Below are 15,819 nucleotides of genomic sequence, written 5' to 3'. Positions count from 1 at the left end.
GACCGGCCAGGGTGCACACTCAGGCCTTTGTGCACGGAGCTCAGAATTACACGGAAGTCGGGAGGTGGGGGGACCCCGCCAGAGCCCCCATCAGGGCCCCTGATCTGATTTCTTCAGTCCCCTCTGTGTTTTAAGGCCTAGCAGGGGGGTGGGGGGTGTGGAGTTGCGGGGGGGCAGGCAACGGTAATGGCTGTGTCCCTGTCCTGGGCCCCCTGTCGGGGCAGCCGGGGAGCCCACCCAGAGCACAGAGGACGGAGCCTCAGACAGGCAGGCTTCCTGGGACTCAGGCGGGGGTCCCGGCAGCAGGAGGAGCGAGCACTCCTCCCCGAGTGGTGAGGGGCCGGCCAGGCAGCTGGCGCCTGCAGTGGGCGACTCCCGCAATGTGCTTGGAGTGAGGACACCATGGGGAGGCCCCCCGGGGGCCCCCGGCCCTGGGAGAGGAAAACCAGACGCCGGCAGAGGGGCTGTGGCCAGATGGGTTTCCGCTCCATCCTGGCGGCCCTGCCCGGCGGGCAGGCCTCACCTGGCGCTGCCGGGGGGTCTGGGATGTGTCCTGGGGGCCACGGGCCGGGCCTGCTGCAGCCATAACTCAGCGGCAAAGGCCCGCCAGCTCTCCCTGCTGGACCCTGGGTCTCACGGCCCCACACTGGCCACCATGGCCACACAGTAGATGGGGACCTTGGGGGGCAGTGCAGTGGGCTCTCCCCGAGCGCCGGCCCAGGGGTGCTCCCAGCAGGGCTGTCCCCACACAGGGAAGGGAGCCCAAGTTCACTGCACCAGGCCCTCCTGTGCCCAGCCCCCCACAAGGCTGACCAGCAGAGGCCTCGGCGAGCCCAGCCCAGGGGCTCCTGAGACCCCCCTGCAGGCCCTGTGTGTGGGGAGCAGAGGGGAACAAGCGGCGGGGCCCAGGAGTCTGCAGCGCCGTCATCTCCCAGCTGTGGGAGGAAGTGGGAGCCGGGGTCTCAGAGAAGGCAGCGCGGGGCCCGCATCCCGGGGCAGGGCCTCCCGAGGCGCCGGCTGTCTCGGTCAGCCTCCAGCCTGCAGCCGGCGAGGGGCGGGGGGGTCACACAGCCCCTTCTCCAGGCTCCGTGACTGGGGGTGGGGCGGGCAGCCCCCCAGCCGAAGGCCCACTGGCTTCCTGTTCTTGCGCGGCCTGCAAGGCAACCCCCACCCCTGCCTGGCCACCGCGCCCAGCCTCCCTCCCGCCTGCCTCTGTCCCAGCGGCCCGGCCGTGGCCATCCCACCCGCCGGCCCTGGGGGTTTTGAGGAGACTGGGGGTGGGGGGCGGCCCCCTCCTCCGTGGCCGTGACCCGCAGATGCCGGGCCCTGGGGGATGTGGGGGCCCCCGCGAGCGGGGCGGCGGGCCACCGGGTGGGGGGGGCTCGGGGGGCCTGCATCCGGGGGCGGCCGGCTCTGGACGTGCAGCGGATGAAGGATGGGCTTCCTCCCCTGGCCTTGAGTCGGGGTCCTCGGGGCCGCGGGGCCCCATGAATTATTTCTCTCAGGAAAATACCATTGACTCTGCGCTCGGCCTCCCTCCCGACCTTCCCCATCACTTTAAATCAACGCTGAAGGCTGTAGTTTGCCCGGACCTTCACCCTCAGGCGAGGGGAGCTTCAAAGGCCCACGTGACGCCTCTGGGGTCCCTCAGGGAGGGGGAGCCAGCGGGCTGGCTCCCCACTGTCTCCCCCACGGAGGGGACGGCCCAGCTCCAGGATGGGCTTTGGGGACCCAGGAGGCTGCACAGAGGGTGGTCCCCCAGCCCTTGTGGCTTGTGACCCCCCCCCCCCCACACCCAGGGAGAACACAGCCTGATTCCCAGAGCACCCACGACGCCTTCCTGCTTGTCTCCCAGACCCCCAAGACCGCGGACACTCAGAGCCGGGCCCAGCTGACCCCCCGGGGGTGCTCGAGGCAGCTTCCAGCGGCAGCCTGCTTCCAGGAGACACCAGACCATGGGCAGCTCCCAGGCACCGGCTCCTGGAGCCCCGTGCCGCCTCTGCCCCCCACCCCATGGGTCCCCAGACCCCTTCCTTTCCCGCCCGCCCCCGGGTGCAGCCTCTGCTGACCGCTCGCCACGTCCCGTCCCGGAGCCCTCGGCGGCGGCCACCTTCCCTGCGGGCTCTGCTTCCTGCCGGGGACCAACCTCGCTCTGGACTCAGCTCAGCTTCCTGCAGACCCCCCACCCTCCACAGCAAGCCCACTGTGCCCAATGGGACCCCCAGCCAGGCGGGCTCCCTCCCGTCACCCAGACCCCCTGCCCTCACCCCCCCACTTTCTAACTGCCCCCTTCCCCAAAGGGCATGAAGGCAGGCTTTTAAATGGGGTGGCTCAGGGTGACTTCAGGGCTCGGGGCAGGCAGCCTCCCTGCCGCTGGGTGGTGGGGGGGCGCGGTTCAGGGCCGGCCTGGCTGTCTCGGGCCCGCAGGCCCAGGGGGCCAGGAGGACCCAGGCCAGCTCACACGGCGGGTCCCGGCGCGGGGTTGGGGCAGAGCACACAGGGCCAGGCCGTCTCCACAAGCGGCACTTTATTCTGGCGGGGCGGCTGGCCCGTCACAGGCCAAACCAGCCCGGGACGCCCCCACGCCGCGGGTCGGGGCTCCGGTGCTGCCGCTGCTCCTCCAGCACCTGGTCCCGGAGGTCCTCGTCCGTGGGGCGGCCTCCGGACTGCTTTCCCTTGGGAAACAGATCTGGGAACGTGAAGGTCTGCCCGTGTGCCTGCGGACAAAACAGATGGGCTCAGCCCGGGACCCCGGCGGGGCGGTCCGGGGGGAGATGGAGCTGCCTGCCCCACGCCTGCAGGACAGACGCACGGCCAGAGGACAGATACGCGGGCTGGGCCTCGGCCTTCAGCAGCAGAAGCCACTGCTGTGACAGGCCCCTTCTCACTGAGGCCGGCTCTTCACTGGCGGAGCCCAGTGAAGCCCCGCTCCCAGCAGGAGCTGGCAGGCCAGACTGCAGGCAGGGGGGCAAGTAGAACGGGGCACAGCGCGCGTCTGCTGCCTCCCCGGGACGTTTCCCACCCGAAGTACCTACAGGCCTTCACCCACATTCAAGACCAAGACCCCTCCTGGCTCAGCTTGGCAAACAAAACGCATGTAACGTACAATGAAATGTACACGCAAGCCATCTATAAATCAAGACCGGCTTTGCAAATTAACTGGTTTTACGTCTTTCACTGAAAGTTCAGAATGCAGGAGGGCCGGCTAAGTCCCAGCCTGAACCCCCAACACACGGCCGCGGTACACCAGTCCGGCCCGTAAGGGGGCTGGGGAGAGGAGGGGACCCCGATGGTGGGAGGTGAGCAGCCACCTCCGCACGCTGCACGTGGCAAAGCGGCTCCAAAGACTGGGGGGACCTGCCGATGTTCGCAGGGCCATGCCGTCCACCTCTGGATGGGCAGAGAGATGGAGGCCGGCACCTGGATCTGGAAAGTTTTAATAAGTAAAATCAGTGAAGTGAGCTTGGTTCTTGGAGACCCTTGTTTTGTGAAGAAGTTTGGATTTGGGCAGGCGGCCAAGCATGATCTGCAGCAGCCCACAGCGCCGGCCCCGAGAGTGGGGCGTTCACAAAGCCTGCTCACGCGGCGAGCACAGGCCCCAAGCCATGAAAGGCCGCGCCTGTGCGCGCGGTAGCCCGCCTGCAGGAGGGGTCGCTTACACATTTCAAGACTCTCTTTCTTCTTCTTTAAAATACCAAAGGGCAATAGTTTACATGCAGGGCTGCTTGCCCAGAATGGGGGATTTATGTTTAATATACCGAGGTGATTCTGCTAGCTTTCTGAGGTGGGGAACCCAAAGTGACATTTTTAACTATAAATACAAAGATGGCAATCTGCAACAGCCTGGGAGGGACGGAGGGCGCCACGCAGAGTCCCCCACCGCCTCTCCCCGCGACGGGCTCCGTGCCTAGAGAAGGTCAGCCTGTGCTCTCCCCCACCGTCTCTCCAAGACGGGGCTCCCTTCCTAGAGAAAGGCGCCCTGTGCTTTCAGAAATAACTCTCCACCCTTGTGAAGCTGATGAGCAGAAAAGCACAGGAGTGGGTTGGGGGGGCATCGCAGTGAAGAGTGAAGACACCGGGAGGGCGTGGGGGCCGAGTCCCGATTTCTCTACAAAACAGAGGTCTCCACGAACACGTAGCCTCTGTCCCTGGCAGGCTGCAGCTGGGGGCCGAGGCTCCATGCTGTGGGGTGACCCAGGCTCGCCAGTTCCCCAACTCTCCACCAGAAAGACGTTCATTGGGTTGTGGGGGGAAATCTGGGACCCCCACCACGTGAGACCGGCTTTCTCAAAGCAGCCAACCCCACACGCATCTGGGGGCTTCACTTGTCCTGCTGCCCGATGTTGGGGCACTGCACTGCCAGCTCTGATGAGACGCTGGGGGGAAGGCCTCCCAGGACTCGTGGGGGACAGAGAACGGAGCCCTTCAGGGGGTGAGGGCCCAACCTCCCGGCCCGTTTCCAGGCAGAGATCTGCTGGAGTCAGCAGGGAGGGAGTCCGTTACGAATTTAATTTTGGAGCAGAGGGAAGCGTGCCGGGTGGGGACGCGCTGGGATTTCACAGGGAAGAAAGGCGGCCGGGTGGCAGCTGCAGATACGCGGCTCGGCTTCCAGAGCGAGGTGGGGCCGGGAAACGCCAGGCTCGGATGACTCAAAAGCCACTTGTAACTATAGCTCCCGCTCAAGGGCCTCGTGGCGAATGCCGACATATGGGGTGTCAACCGGCTGCCATGACAAAGACAGATGGCCCGGCTGAACGCAGAGGACACAGGCGTCTTTATAAGGCCAACGGCTGCTCTCTTGCCCTGGATTGGCTGATTTTATGCACAGCAAATATTAGGCCAAATAATTACGGGGGCCCCTGTTTAGAACAACTGTGACTGTTTTTCAGAAAAGCTGCCATGCTAACTGGGTCTTTCACCAAACTGCCTCCTAAGGCCCGAAACAGGGCCCTGGGCAGAGGTGTTTTCATAATAACACCACTGCCACCTAGCGGCCGGCCTGCGGGCGCCTGCCCGACCAGGTTGTTTACAGGGAAACTGAAGGAGCTAGAAGACCCCTGCCCCCACCCCACCCCAGCCAGGGTTTCAAACAGCAGCTAGCTGACTCCATGCGCGGGTCCAAGGTCACCTGCCCCATCAGAGGGATCCCACCGGGAGCCCACGGGCCTCACTGCCGGCGGCCAAGGTTGCAGATCCTAACTCCAGGGGTTCTCTGTCTAGGGGAAGCTCAGGTCGGCAGGAAGGAGTAGAGAGGGGCTTTGGAAATGCGGGTCTCACTCTCACCAGCTCGGGGTTTCGGTCAGCAAAGGCTCAGCTGGGGTGCTGGACCCCATTCCCGGAGCCCCTGCTAGGCAGGAGACCGTGTGAAGAGAAGCTGGCCGGGGGTGGGGTGGGGGGGTGCCGACCCCCACAGTCCAGGCCAGAGGAGAGGGGGTCAGTCAGGACCCAGGACTCCCCACGTGGTCTGCCCCTGAGACGGGGGCCCCTGCAGCCACCCACCTCCACCCCAGGCACCAACCGCTCCCTGGCCTGGACGCTGGTTACTGTCTGAACCGACCCCTAGGCCAGGGAGCCTGCTTCTGTCCTCAGCACATTCACAGCTGGCCCTGGAGAAGTTCCCGGGAGCCCGCCTAGCCCTTCCCGCCCCAGCTGAACTGCACCCAGCTCCTCCAGGGGCCCCGTGCGGACCAGAACGAAGGGCCAGCCTGGGCCCCGGGCTCTGCCCGGCCCGGGTCACGGCGGGGGTGAGCGCTCACCAGCTGCACGTACGCCACCTTGTAATCGGGCTGCTTTATCCTGACGTTCCTGTGGTCCCTCCTCCTGTTGGAGCCTGTCGGAAGCGGGAGAGACAGAAGCCTTCACTCCCAGCACGCAGCTCTCAGCCCCTCTAACCCAGGAACCCACTTTCTAGAAAGAGGGACACACGTGGGCACCTACGTCTGAGGACGGCCACCAGCCTCTGCTTGGTGCAAACCCAGATGGGTCTAAGACAACCGGAGAACTGGCTCTCCCTTGGTGTCATGGAGGCTCTCACAGCCTGACCTCCCTTCGACAGAGGATCGTCATATTTACAACTAAGAAACCAGGGGCTGGGGAGCAGGGGTCAACGGGGAGGCAGGAGAAAGCCCCAGTGGAGTAAAATGAGCACTTTGCTGACCAAGGCCAGCGTGGGGGCGCCAAGTGGGGGCCCTGCTCTGAGGAGCCGGCGGGAACCAGGCCTCTGAGTCCTGGCCCCGGGAAGGAGGGCCCCTCTCCCCCCAGGCGAAGGACCACGTGCTGGCGGGGCTGACAGGGGCCGGGCCTGCTGAGCTCGGGAGGAGCCCCCGGGCCCGCGACCCACCGTGCTGTACCCTGGTCCGCACGGCAGCCACCGGCACGCTGTAGATGCGCTCGAGGTAGTTCTTGAGATCCACTCTGGTCATCCTGGGGCAGGAGGGAAAGAGGGGCCTCTGAACAGGGTGGAGAAGGAAGCAGCCTGCCGGGTGGCGTGAGCTGCTGAGCGCAGACACCGGGTGGGAGCCGGCCGGGGCTGGGGCTGGGCCCTGCTGACCCTGCAGAGGCGTCTGGACGCAGCAACATGGGGGCGACGGGGGACCGGCTCCCAGGACTCAGTCCTGTTCACCCTGCCTGGGGGCCTAGCTGACGAGTGGAGGGGAGGAACGGTCTGCGAGTGCCCTCTGGCTGCCGGGAGCCGCCTGCAGTGCCCGGTTGCCTGCGCTGCAGCTGCCGCCCTTTCCATGGCGCCCCCGCCCCCCCACCACCACAGGCGTCTCCCAGAAAGGATGGCCAAGGCGATGGCGGTGCCATCCCCTCTTCCCCTGACAGGGCCCAGCCTCTCCTGGCCTGGCCTCCGAGGCGGATGGCATGACCCTCAGCTCCCACGGAGGCTCGAGCTGATCCCAGAGCCCTGAGACCTCAGCATGGGGTGCAGAGAAGCTGTGTCTCCTCAGCAACAGGGGCCTCTGTGAAGGACCCACCGAAGGACGGAGGCTCTGGGAGCTGTGGTGAGCGGGTGCCGGGGTCAGAGCCCAGCCTCCTGGGAAGGGCAGCCAGACCAATGCAAGGAAAGAAGTTGGGTCTCTCAGGCTGGACTTCCCGGGGGTGGCAAGGAGCCCAAGGCACCCTCACCCAAGGCTCTGCACACACCAGGTGTCGGTGCAGGGCTGCCTGCGGAGTTTCTGTGGTGGGAAGACCCTTGCTGTGAGTGGGGTTCAGCGGCACCTCCAAAGCCATGGGCCCCCGGCCTGAATTCCTCTGGGGTCGGGGGAGGCTTACTCCATGGGGATCCGGAACTGCACAGTGTCCTCAGGCTGGGCCGTGCCGGGCCGCACCAGCTGGATGAAGAAGTTGGTGCGGAAGACCCGGAGCTGGGGGTTGCCCAGCTGGTACAGAGGGTACCTGCAAGGCAGGGGGGGAAACAGGTCATGTCAAACGCCCAAAACACGAGGCTCCCAGGATGCCCCATCAGGGTGCACAGGTCATCACGCCCACGGGGCTGAGGAGCCGAGGGGGCAGTCACCCACAGGTCAGCCCTTCCCTCACCCGGTATGGGGCAGCCAGTCCCATCCCCGGGGCAGTGTGGCCTGTTGACCCTCAAGGTCGGCCTTTGGAAAGAACCAGTGAATGATTCACGAACAGACGACGTGCCCACCCTGCCTTGTCAACAGGCTCAGAGTCATGTGTTTGTTCAAAGTGCCGGCTGCACAGGCATGCAGCCCCCGCATGGCTGTCCCCCTGGAATGGGCCCCACACCCGACATGGCCTCCAGCTCCCTTCCGCTCAGGTGAGGTGGGATCAGTCGGAACCAGCTTAATCTGCACTGGCTCAGCCCCGCTGAGAGGACAAGGACAGGGCCACCTCCACCCCCGCTCCCCCCCACCCCATGCTGGAAGCGCCTGCTCATCCTTGACAAGAGTGAAGATCAAATGATAAAGGGTGAACAAACAACGGAAAAAAAAGATAAGGGACTCAGGGGCTCAGGAAGGCGGTGTGTGCAGGTCACCAGTACATGCTCACTGCCCGCCTCCCTCACCCCTCAAACCCCAAAGCGGGACAGAGACATCTAGAACGTATGGGTGGGCACCACCTGTGGCTCCAACCCATCCCTTCCAACTGGACCTATGCCCCCGTGGGTCTGGTGGGTGAGGAGGGCCACACTGCCAACTGGACCCAACCAGGCCTCAGGGCTCATGGTCCAAGGAGGTGGGGGCCCAAGGTCGGCAGGGCCTATGAGGGGTCAGGGGTCCACTGGGAGCCAAGGAGAGGTGTTTCGGTGGAGGGTGGGCACAGGGGCTGATGATGCCATCAAGGGGTCCTGGTGACCAGTTTGCTGCATGGCACACGGCCTCTGATCTGGGGGGGCACCAAGAACGAGGGGAGAGGGGCTCGGTGAAGCCAAGTCCCAGGATGCCTCTGGGCCTCTCAACTCTGGGGAGTAGGACTGGCCGGACCGAGGTCCTGGATGGGGCATCCTGGCGGTGGCAGAGGCTCTGGGCCCTGACACAGGTGGGGACGCCCGCGGGCAGACCAGTTCTGAGCTAAGTGCCAGCTGACATCTACTGGGGTCTCCTGGTGACCCCGTCGCACGTGGCAGCTGCCGGACACCAGCAGCAGCACCTCCCGACGGCAAAGCGTCGGGCGCGGGGGGGGGCGGCGTGCCCGCCCACGACGGAGCCTCGCCCTGTCCTCGTGGGGCTGGGCCGGAGAGTGGCCACCAGGCTCGCCTCTTCCCCCTGGTGACCGGCCGCGGGCACTGCAGGGGCCACGGTTCGGGCCCCTGGGAGCTGCCGGGGCGGGGGGCGCGCGCAGCCGGCGGGGCCCAAGGCCCGAGGCCGGCGCTGACCGGCCGCACCGACCTCCCGCTCACCTTCGCCGAAGGCCAGGCTCGACCCCGGGAGAGGCTCGGGTCCCGCGGGCCCCGGAACGACCCCCCTCCCTGGCCCCGCCCCGCCCCGCCCCCACGGGCGCCCAGACGTCGCGCGTCCCGCCGGGTCCCGAGTCCCGACCCCGCGGCCCGGCGCCCCGAGCCCAGCCTTGGGGGCGACCACGCCCCCGACCCCGAGCGCCGGGACCCCCCACTCACAGCACGTTCCGCGCCATCGCCCGCTTCCGGGGCCGCCGGCGGAAGGAGGGGCGGGCCCAGCTTAGGCCCGCCCCCCGGCGCAGCGCCCCCTGGCGCCCGGGAGGACGCGCGCCGCCCGCACACCTGGGCCCACCTGGCCCCACCTGGCCCCACCTGGGCCCTGAGCCCTGCACACCCAGCGCCCTACTTGTGCCCGGCAGCACACCCTAGTGCCACCAGCCCCTCACGTCCTCCCTCCTCCCCGGGGCCCAGCGCACAAGTGGACCACCACGGATACCACCACGGATACCACCACGGATGCCCCCACGACTCCAGCCTAGTGCCCAGGCACACTGCTGGCCACCCACCACCCAGACAGAGCCTGCCACCCTTCCAGCTGGTGGCCCAGGTGGGAGACTGGGGGAGTGGGGAAGGTGTGAATTCGTGGGAGGCCCCAGTCGGTAAAGGATCCGCCTGCCAGTACAGGAGACCTGGGTTCAATCCCTGAGTTGGGAAGATCCCCTGGAGAAGAAAATGGCAACCACTCCAGTGTTCTTGCCTGGAGAATCCCATGGACAGAGGAGCCTGGTGGGCTACATATAGTCCATGGGGTTGTAAGAGCCAGACACAACTGAATCGCTGAATCACCACCTCTCGCCACCTGGCCACGGTGGCTGCCTCCCTCTGTCCGTGGAACTCTACCACCCCACCCCAGCCCTTCTGGCCAAGTTCTTATGCCTGAGATGCCCCCCAGGGACCCCCAGCCATGCCCGCCCCCCCAGCCTCTGTGAGGCCATTGGCTTTTCCAGGCCGCAGCTGGCCCGCCCTGCTTCTAGCCTTGGCACAACCCTCAGTGGGGCCCTGTCACAGAGCAGGATCAGAGACCCTCTGTTGTACACCCACCCCCACGTACACACAGCGGGCAGATCTGGGGGGAGCGGGGCTCTAGGGTGGGGGCAGGACAGCAAGGAGGCAGGAGCCGGGGAGCTTGGGAGGGCGCAGGGGCTGCTCCTGGGGGCCCCAGGGTGGGAGGGGGCTGGAGGGCCCTCCTCACTGTCATGCTTGGTGCCGGAGACCCTAAGTGGATTCCTCTAAGATGAAGAGACCCATGGTGGGGCGTGGCTGCTGGGGGGGTCAGCTGTGAGTGGGGGGCCGCGTGCCTGCAGGGGAGGGCAGAGGAGGGCTAGGCAATGTCCGGCTGTGGCCAGGGCCCAGCGAGGCTGACGGTGACCGTGGCAGGGCCCCGGAGGTGGGGAGAGGGCGGGAGCTGGAGGACAGGGGTCCCCCAACCTGGAGGCCGGGAAACTTTCTGCTTCATTTGTAAAGCTTTGACTCAGCAGACATGTGGCCAACCCAGAGAGAGGTCTCCATGTTGCTCAGAACATGGCTGGAACACGCAGATGGGAGGCGGTGTGGGTCGGCACCCTGCTGGACCTCGGCAGGCGATGCTCTGACCAGGGAGGCTGAGAGCACGGAGGTGCTCGATGGGCTCCCAACGATGCAGACCCCGCAACACTAGGCCGCTTCTCTGATTATCTGCCAGCTGGACTCTTCCCCTTCCGGCCTGGGGCCTGTGAGTGTGAGGTGGGTGAGTCTCGACCCCCCGGGCCCCGCGGGCGGCCTCCCACCCCACTCCCCACCACCCTCCCCACAGCCCGGGTCATCACCTCCCCCCCTTCCCAAGCAACACACAGCTTTGGGGGCTGAGTTTGCCAAACAGAGGAGAGGATGCCAATTAAATTCAAAGCTCAGATAAACAACTGTCTTTATTGTTTTTTAATAGACTCTTTAAAGAATGATTTTAAGTTTATAGGGAAATTGCTGAGAAAGTACAAAGGATTCCCATACACTCAGTTTCTCCCGCCCCTCGGCCTCCCATAGCATTAACACTTACACCAACGTGACACGTATGTTACAGCTGATGGAGCGATGCTAGTATGTTGTTATTAGCTGAAGTCCACAGTCGGCTTGAGGTTCACTCTTGGTGGGCAGTCTACAGATTTTGCCAGATGTACAGGGACACGTGTCCACGTAACAGCGCCACACCTACGGGGGAGTCACTGCCCAGAAAACCCGCTGGGCTGCTCCCGTCCGCCCCCAGTCCTGACCCCGCACCCGTGGGTCGTCCTGCTGTCTCCATGGGTCTGCTTTTCCAGACTGTCCCGTGGTTAGGACCACACACTCTGTAGCCTTTTCAGACTGGCTTCTTTCCCTTGGCACTTACATTTGCTCTGCGTCTTTTCACGGCTTGTGAGTGGATTTGTCTTTAGAGCTGAATGATACTCCATCAGACGACATAGGATGAGATGGTTGGATGGCATCACCGGCTCGATGGACATGAGTTTGAGTAAACTCCAGGAGATGGTGATGGACAGGGAGGCCTGGTGTGCCGCAGTCCATGGGGTCGCAAAGGGTCGGACACGACTGAGTGACTGAACGGAACTGAGCTGACAGGCCCTCACCTGATGTACTGCAGAAGGGTCCCCACTCCCCCACTGAGGGGCGTCTTGACGGCTTCCCCATGTTGGCCGTGATGAATAAGCCGCCGCACTCATCCAGGAGCAGGTTTTTGCCCAGGCCTGTGTTTTCAGCTCTTCTGGGTTCGGAACCAAGGGTCGTGGTGGGTGAACCCCGTCGTGCGTGTGTGCCGTGCGTAAGACGGCGCCTCGCCTTCCCACCAGCCACAGGGCGGTATCTGTTGGTGTCCGTGTTTTGGTTCGGGCCTTACAGACGTGTAGGGACATAGTTCTTTTATTTTAAACAAACACTTTCATGTGTTAGATCTGACCTCCTGACGTGGGGCCCCCCAGAGCTTGGTGCCGGGGAGGCCCGGCAGTGGCCCGGGGGAGGAGGCACCCCCACAGGCGGGTGAGGAGGGGGGTGGGCAGGAGCCCTCCTAGGGGCGGCCTCCCCACTGTGCTTTGCAAGCCAGACTGGGGGGCGAGGGCTTCTTTCTGAGAGTAGTGGGCGTCCCTGGAGGGCTCCAAGTTGGGCGGTGGGTGGGGGGGAAGATAAGATGAGCTTGGAAGTGCTTTGGGGCTGCCGCTGAGGACCACGGTGCCTCAACATAAAAGAGTGAGATGTACTGGCCTGGCTGGGGGTGTGGGGAGCAGGGGGCAGAGGTGGGATGGGGCTGTGGTTTTGCATGCGGCTGTCAGCGAGCCTCCTGGAGGAGCCAGCACTCCCAGGGCACGCAGAGGCCGCATGCGAAGGTCCCCAGCCACATGAGAGAGAGGCAGAGGGCGGGGTGGGGGTGAGTCCCGGGCCTGCAGGTCTCCCCAGGTTCACAGGCCCAGAAGCTGAGCAGGTCCCCCCGTCCTGGGGTCGGGGTTGGGGGGGGGGCTTCATCACAGAACACAGCTGAGTAAATCACTGGCTACTGACCGTGTGCTCAGCCTTCGGCCTGTCTCCCCTCTTCAAGGCGGCGGGGGTCCTGGAGGCCCTCCCTACTCAGGGCAGGCTCTCCGGCCGTCAGCCCCCTTCCTTGGGTCTTTTCCCAAAGCTTCCTCGTGAGCATCACCCAGCAGCGCGGAGAAGGGACTTGAACATAAACGAGAAGGCACCCGTGCCCGCTCCACGGCTCTCAGGAGGTCCAGGAACTGGGGACAAGACAGCAGACGCTGTAACGAGTGATGCTGTCGGGGGTCTCACTGCTGGGGGCTCCAGGGGAGGGAGGTGTGGGCCGGGGACTGGGGGCAACACCAGACATACGGGTCTCACGAATCTTAGCATCACAGCCTAGCCTTGCAACCTGGGCGACTCCGAATGTTCCAGAAAGTTCCGAGGGCCGTTCTGAAGAGGGCGGGGGAGGCCAGTAAGCACACAGTCCTGATGGGGCGTACGTGCGATCAAGCACACATCTCGTGGAAGATGTTTTCAATGGTTCTCATGCTTTTCTAAGTATGAGGAGATGCAGGAAGCCGGCTTTATGACATGTTCTCCTGGAAAACTGTCTGCGGGCCAGTTCTGCCAGTTTTCCCAGAGTGCCCCCCGTCCTGCCCTTTGTCCTAAGCTCCTGGAGGGCGTGTTGGCGGCCAGCGCCGTGCTGGGCGATGACTTCATTCCTGTAGAACTGGATGGTGGGCAACATTCCTTATTTTACAGTCCCTTCCCCTTCCGCCTTCACTTCAGTCGAGACTCCAACGGCATTGCGTGACCAGTGTGTTCCATGGCAAGGATTTCCGTGACGGGTGGCTCAGGTTATGTGACTGGACTAGACCCTGTCAACAGTCACCCCAAACCTCTGGACCCCCAGTCTGACTCCTCTGTCATGGGCCAGGAAACGGGTCGCTCTTGCTGCTTCTTCCTACCCCTAGAATTTTACACAGTTACAGTGATTGATCTGACAAAACTGGCTGGCTGGTCAATCCTTTCAAGTCATCTGTAATCATCATTCATTTTATCTGAGGCTCAATCGCGTTGTTGTTGATCAAAGAAACAATCGTCTTGTAAAATAGGCGGAATACACGTAATATAACAAAGGGCGTTAATAAGGTCATGAGCGTGTCTTTAAGCTGAGAATGTTAGGTGCGGCCCGCTATCTCCCCCAGTCATCTGGCCCGTCTGTTCTGTACCAGTTGCTATCTTTAAGGGAAATGATACACTGCTCATAAAGTCCACCAAAGATGTCTGCACGTCCAAGGCCAGCGGTGGGTCATCGTGACCCCTTACAGGACCGAGAAAGGAATGTTATCTTCTAAAGAGTTACATGGTTGACGTCAAAACAAGAAAAATAGATTTTTATGGTTGAGCAGGTATTCCTTTCCTTGGGGAGGTCTGGTTAATGCATAATGCAGATGCATAATGCCCACCAGAGGGGAGCGGGGAGGCCAAAGGGCAGGGGAAAAAAAATGTCATGTTAAAATTTGCCTTGCCTTGCCTTAGAGCTTGAATTTTTTTCCTCAGGTGTTTGCTGTCCATGTTTAGAGCTACTGGTGTGGCCTGGCAGGAGGAGGCCGCCTGAGCCCTGCGGGTCTGCCCCCAGGAGTTCCTGGCACCATTGTGGGACCATGTGTCTGGCCTCCTGGAGGGTAGAGGGGCCGCCTCTCGCTGGGGTCTGTACACAACGACCAGGGCCCTCGGCTCGGGGGCAGCGGGGGTCGGGGCGGGGGAGGCTCAGCGCCGCAGTCGTCTGCGCTCACACTTCGATTGCACACCTTTCCGGCGTGTTTCTGGGTCACCCGTGTTTCTGACCCTGTCACCGGCCCGTCATTTGCTCACGGCCCCCTCTGAGGCTCTGCGATGGGCCCGCCTCTGGGGGTCCTGACCCCCAGCACCTCAGCATGCAGCTGTGTTAGGAGCGGGGCCTTTGCAGAAGCAACCAGGTGACAATGCGGTCACTAGGGTGGGTCTGCTCCAGCCGGACCCGGGTCCTGGTGAGAAGGGGTCAGGACACAGACACGCAGAGGGTCCGGCCTGTGAAGACACGGGGGAGCTTGGCCGTCTGCAGGCAGAGCAGAGTCCTCAGGAGGACCCAGCCCTGCCCACACCTGGGTCTCGGGTTTCAGCCTCCAGGAAAACGACAATAAATGTCTGCCATTTAAGCTGCCCAGGCTGTGGGCCTTTGTTATGGTCACCTAGCAAACTAATTAGGGTGTTAATGTTTTCCTTATGGATTTCCAAGTGCATTTAGTGTATTAATTATATTACGCCCTTGGGGCTTCTCTGGTGGCTCAGTGGTAAAGAACCTAGCTGCCAACGCAGGAGACACAGATTTAAACCCTGGGTCGGGAAGATCCCCTGGAGAAGGAGATGGCAACCCACCCGAGTGTTCTTGCCTGAGAAAGCCCAGGCAAGAGAGAGCAGCCTGGAAGGCGACAGTCCATGGGGTCGCAAAGAGTCAGACATGACCTAGTGACTGAGCAACAACAATAACCCCCTTGTCTATCATATTTTACCCAAAATATTTTCCCACTTTTGTCATTATATGTCTAGTGTTTCAAAGACAGCTCTGTTGAGATGTAGTTGGCATATCAATACGACACACTGCCCGTTCTAAAACACATCCCAAGACAAGTTCTGACTTATGCAGACACTGTGAGGCCATCACCCCCTTCAGGAAGGCAGGCACATCCATCACCTCTAAGAGGGTCCTCTGGCCCTTGCAACCTCTCCTGCCACCCCGCCATGCCGTACCCCACCCCCAGGTCTTAAATAACAGTGGCTGTGTTCGTGTACATTTTCTAGGGTTTTCTATAAATGGAAGTATACAGCATGTACTCTTTCTTGCCTGACCTCTTGTCTCTCAGCATAACTATTTTGAGGTTCATCCGTGCCTGTTCATGCATCAGTGGGACATTCCTGCTGATTGCCATCGTATGGACACAGAAAGAATTCTGTTTATCCGTTCATCTGCCGATGGACGTTTGGGTTGTTTCCAGTTTTTGTCAATTAAAAATAAAGCTGCTATTTGCATTCATGTGAAAGTCTTTGTAAGGACAAACATTTCCTTTTCTCGTGGGGAAATGCCTAGAAGTAGGATTACAAGATCACTTGTACGCTTAACTTTTACAGAAAAAGAGACGCTGCCAAACTGTGTTGGTTTATGCTTCCAACAGAGATGCGGGGACCCTCCTCGCTGGCTGTTTGGACGGTCAGTCTTTTTTATTTTAGCTTCTTTCCTAGAATGGTGTCCCTGTGATTTCATTTTGCATTTTCCCAGTAACTGATGGTGTCGGGCACCTTTTCACATCCTGATTTGCCATCCAATTATCTTGTTTCGTGAAGGGTCACTTCTAAGACTGGGTTTTCCCCATTTT

General features: G+C 62.4%; 1 protein-coding gene across 1 annotated transcript; it reads right to left on the bottom strand.

The window, feature by feature from the left end:
* Window positions 1-2,510: 2,510 nt before the first annotated feature.
* MRPL23 (mitochondrial ribosomal protein L23) lies at window positions 2,511-9,133 on the bottom strand. The gene is made up of 5 exons (XM_061161309.1): window positions 9,083-9,133; window positions 7,276-7,398; window positions 6,341-6,423; window positions 5,757-5,830; window positions 2,511-2,717 (listed from the first exon to the last, which is right to left on the bottom strand). Exons 1-5 carry the CDS (start codon window positions 9,097-9,099, stop codon window positions 2,553-2,555), a joined length of 462 nt encoding a protein of 153 aa, XP_061017292.1. The 5' UTR covers window positions 9,100-9,133; the 3' UTR covers window positions 2,511-2,552.
* Between the last annotated feature and the right edge of the window lie 6,686 nt (window positions 9,134-15,819).

The sequence above is a fragment of the Dama dama genome, chromosome 2 (assembly GCF_033118175.1).
Source record: "Dama dama isolate Ldn47 chromosome 2, ASM3311817v1, whole genome shotgun sequence".
Lineage (NCBI taxonomy): Eukaryota > Metazoa > Chordata > Mammalia > Artiodactyla > Cervidae > Dama > Dama dama.
This window is presented reverse-complemented; position numbering and strand designations above follow the sequence as displayed.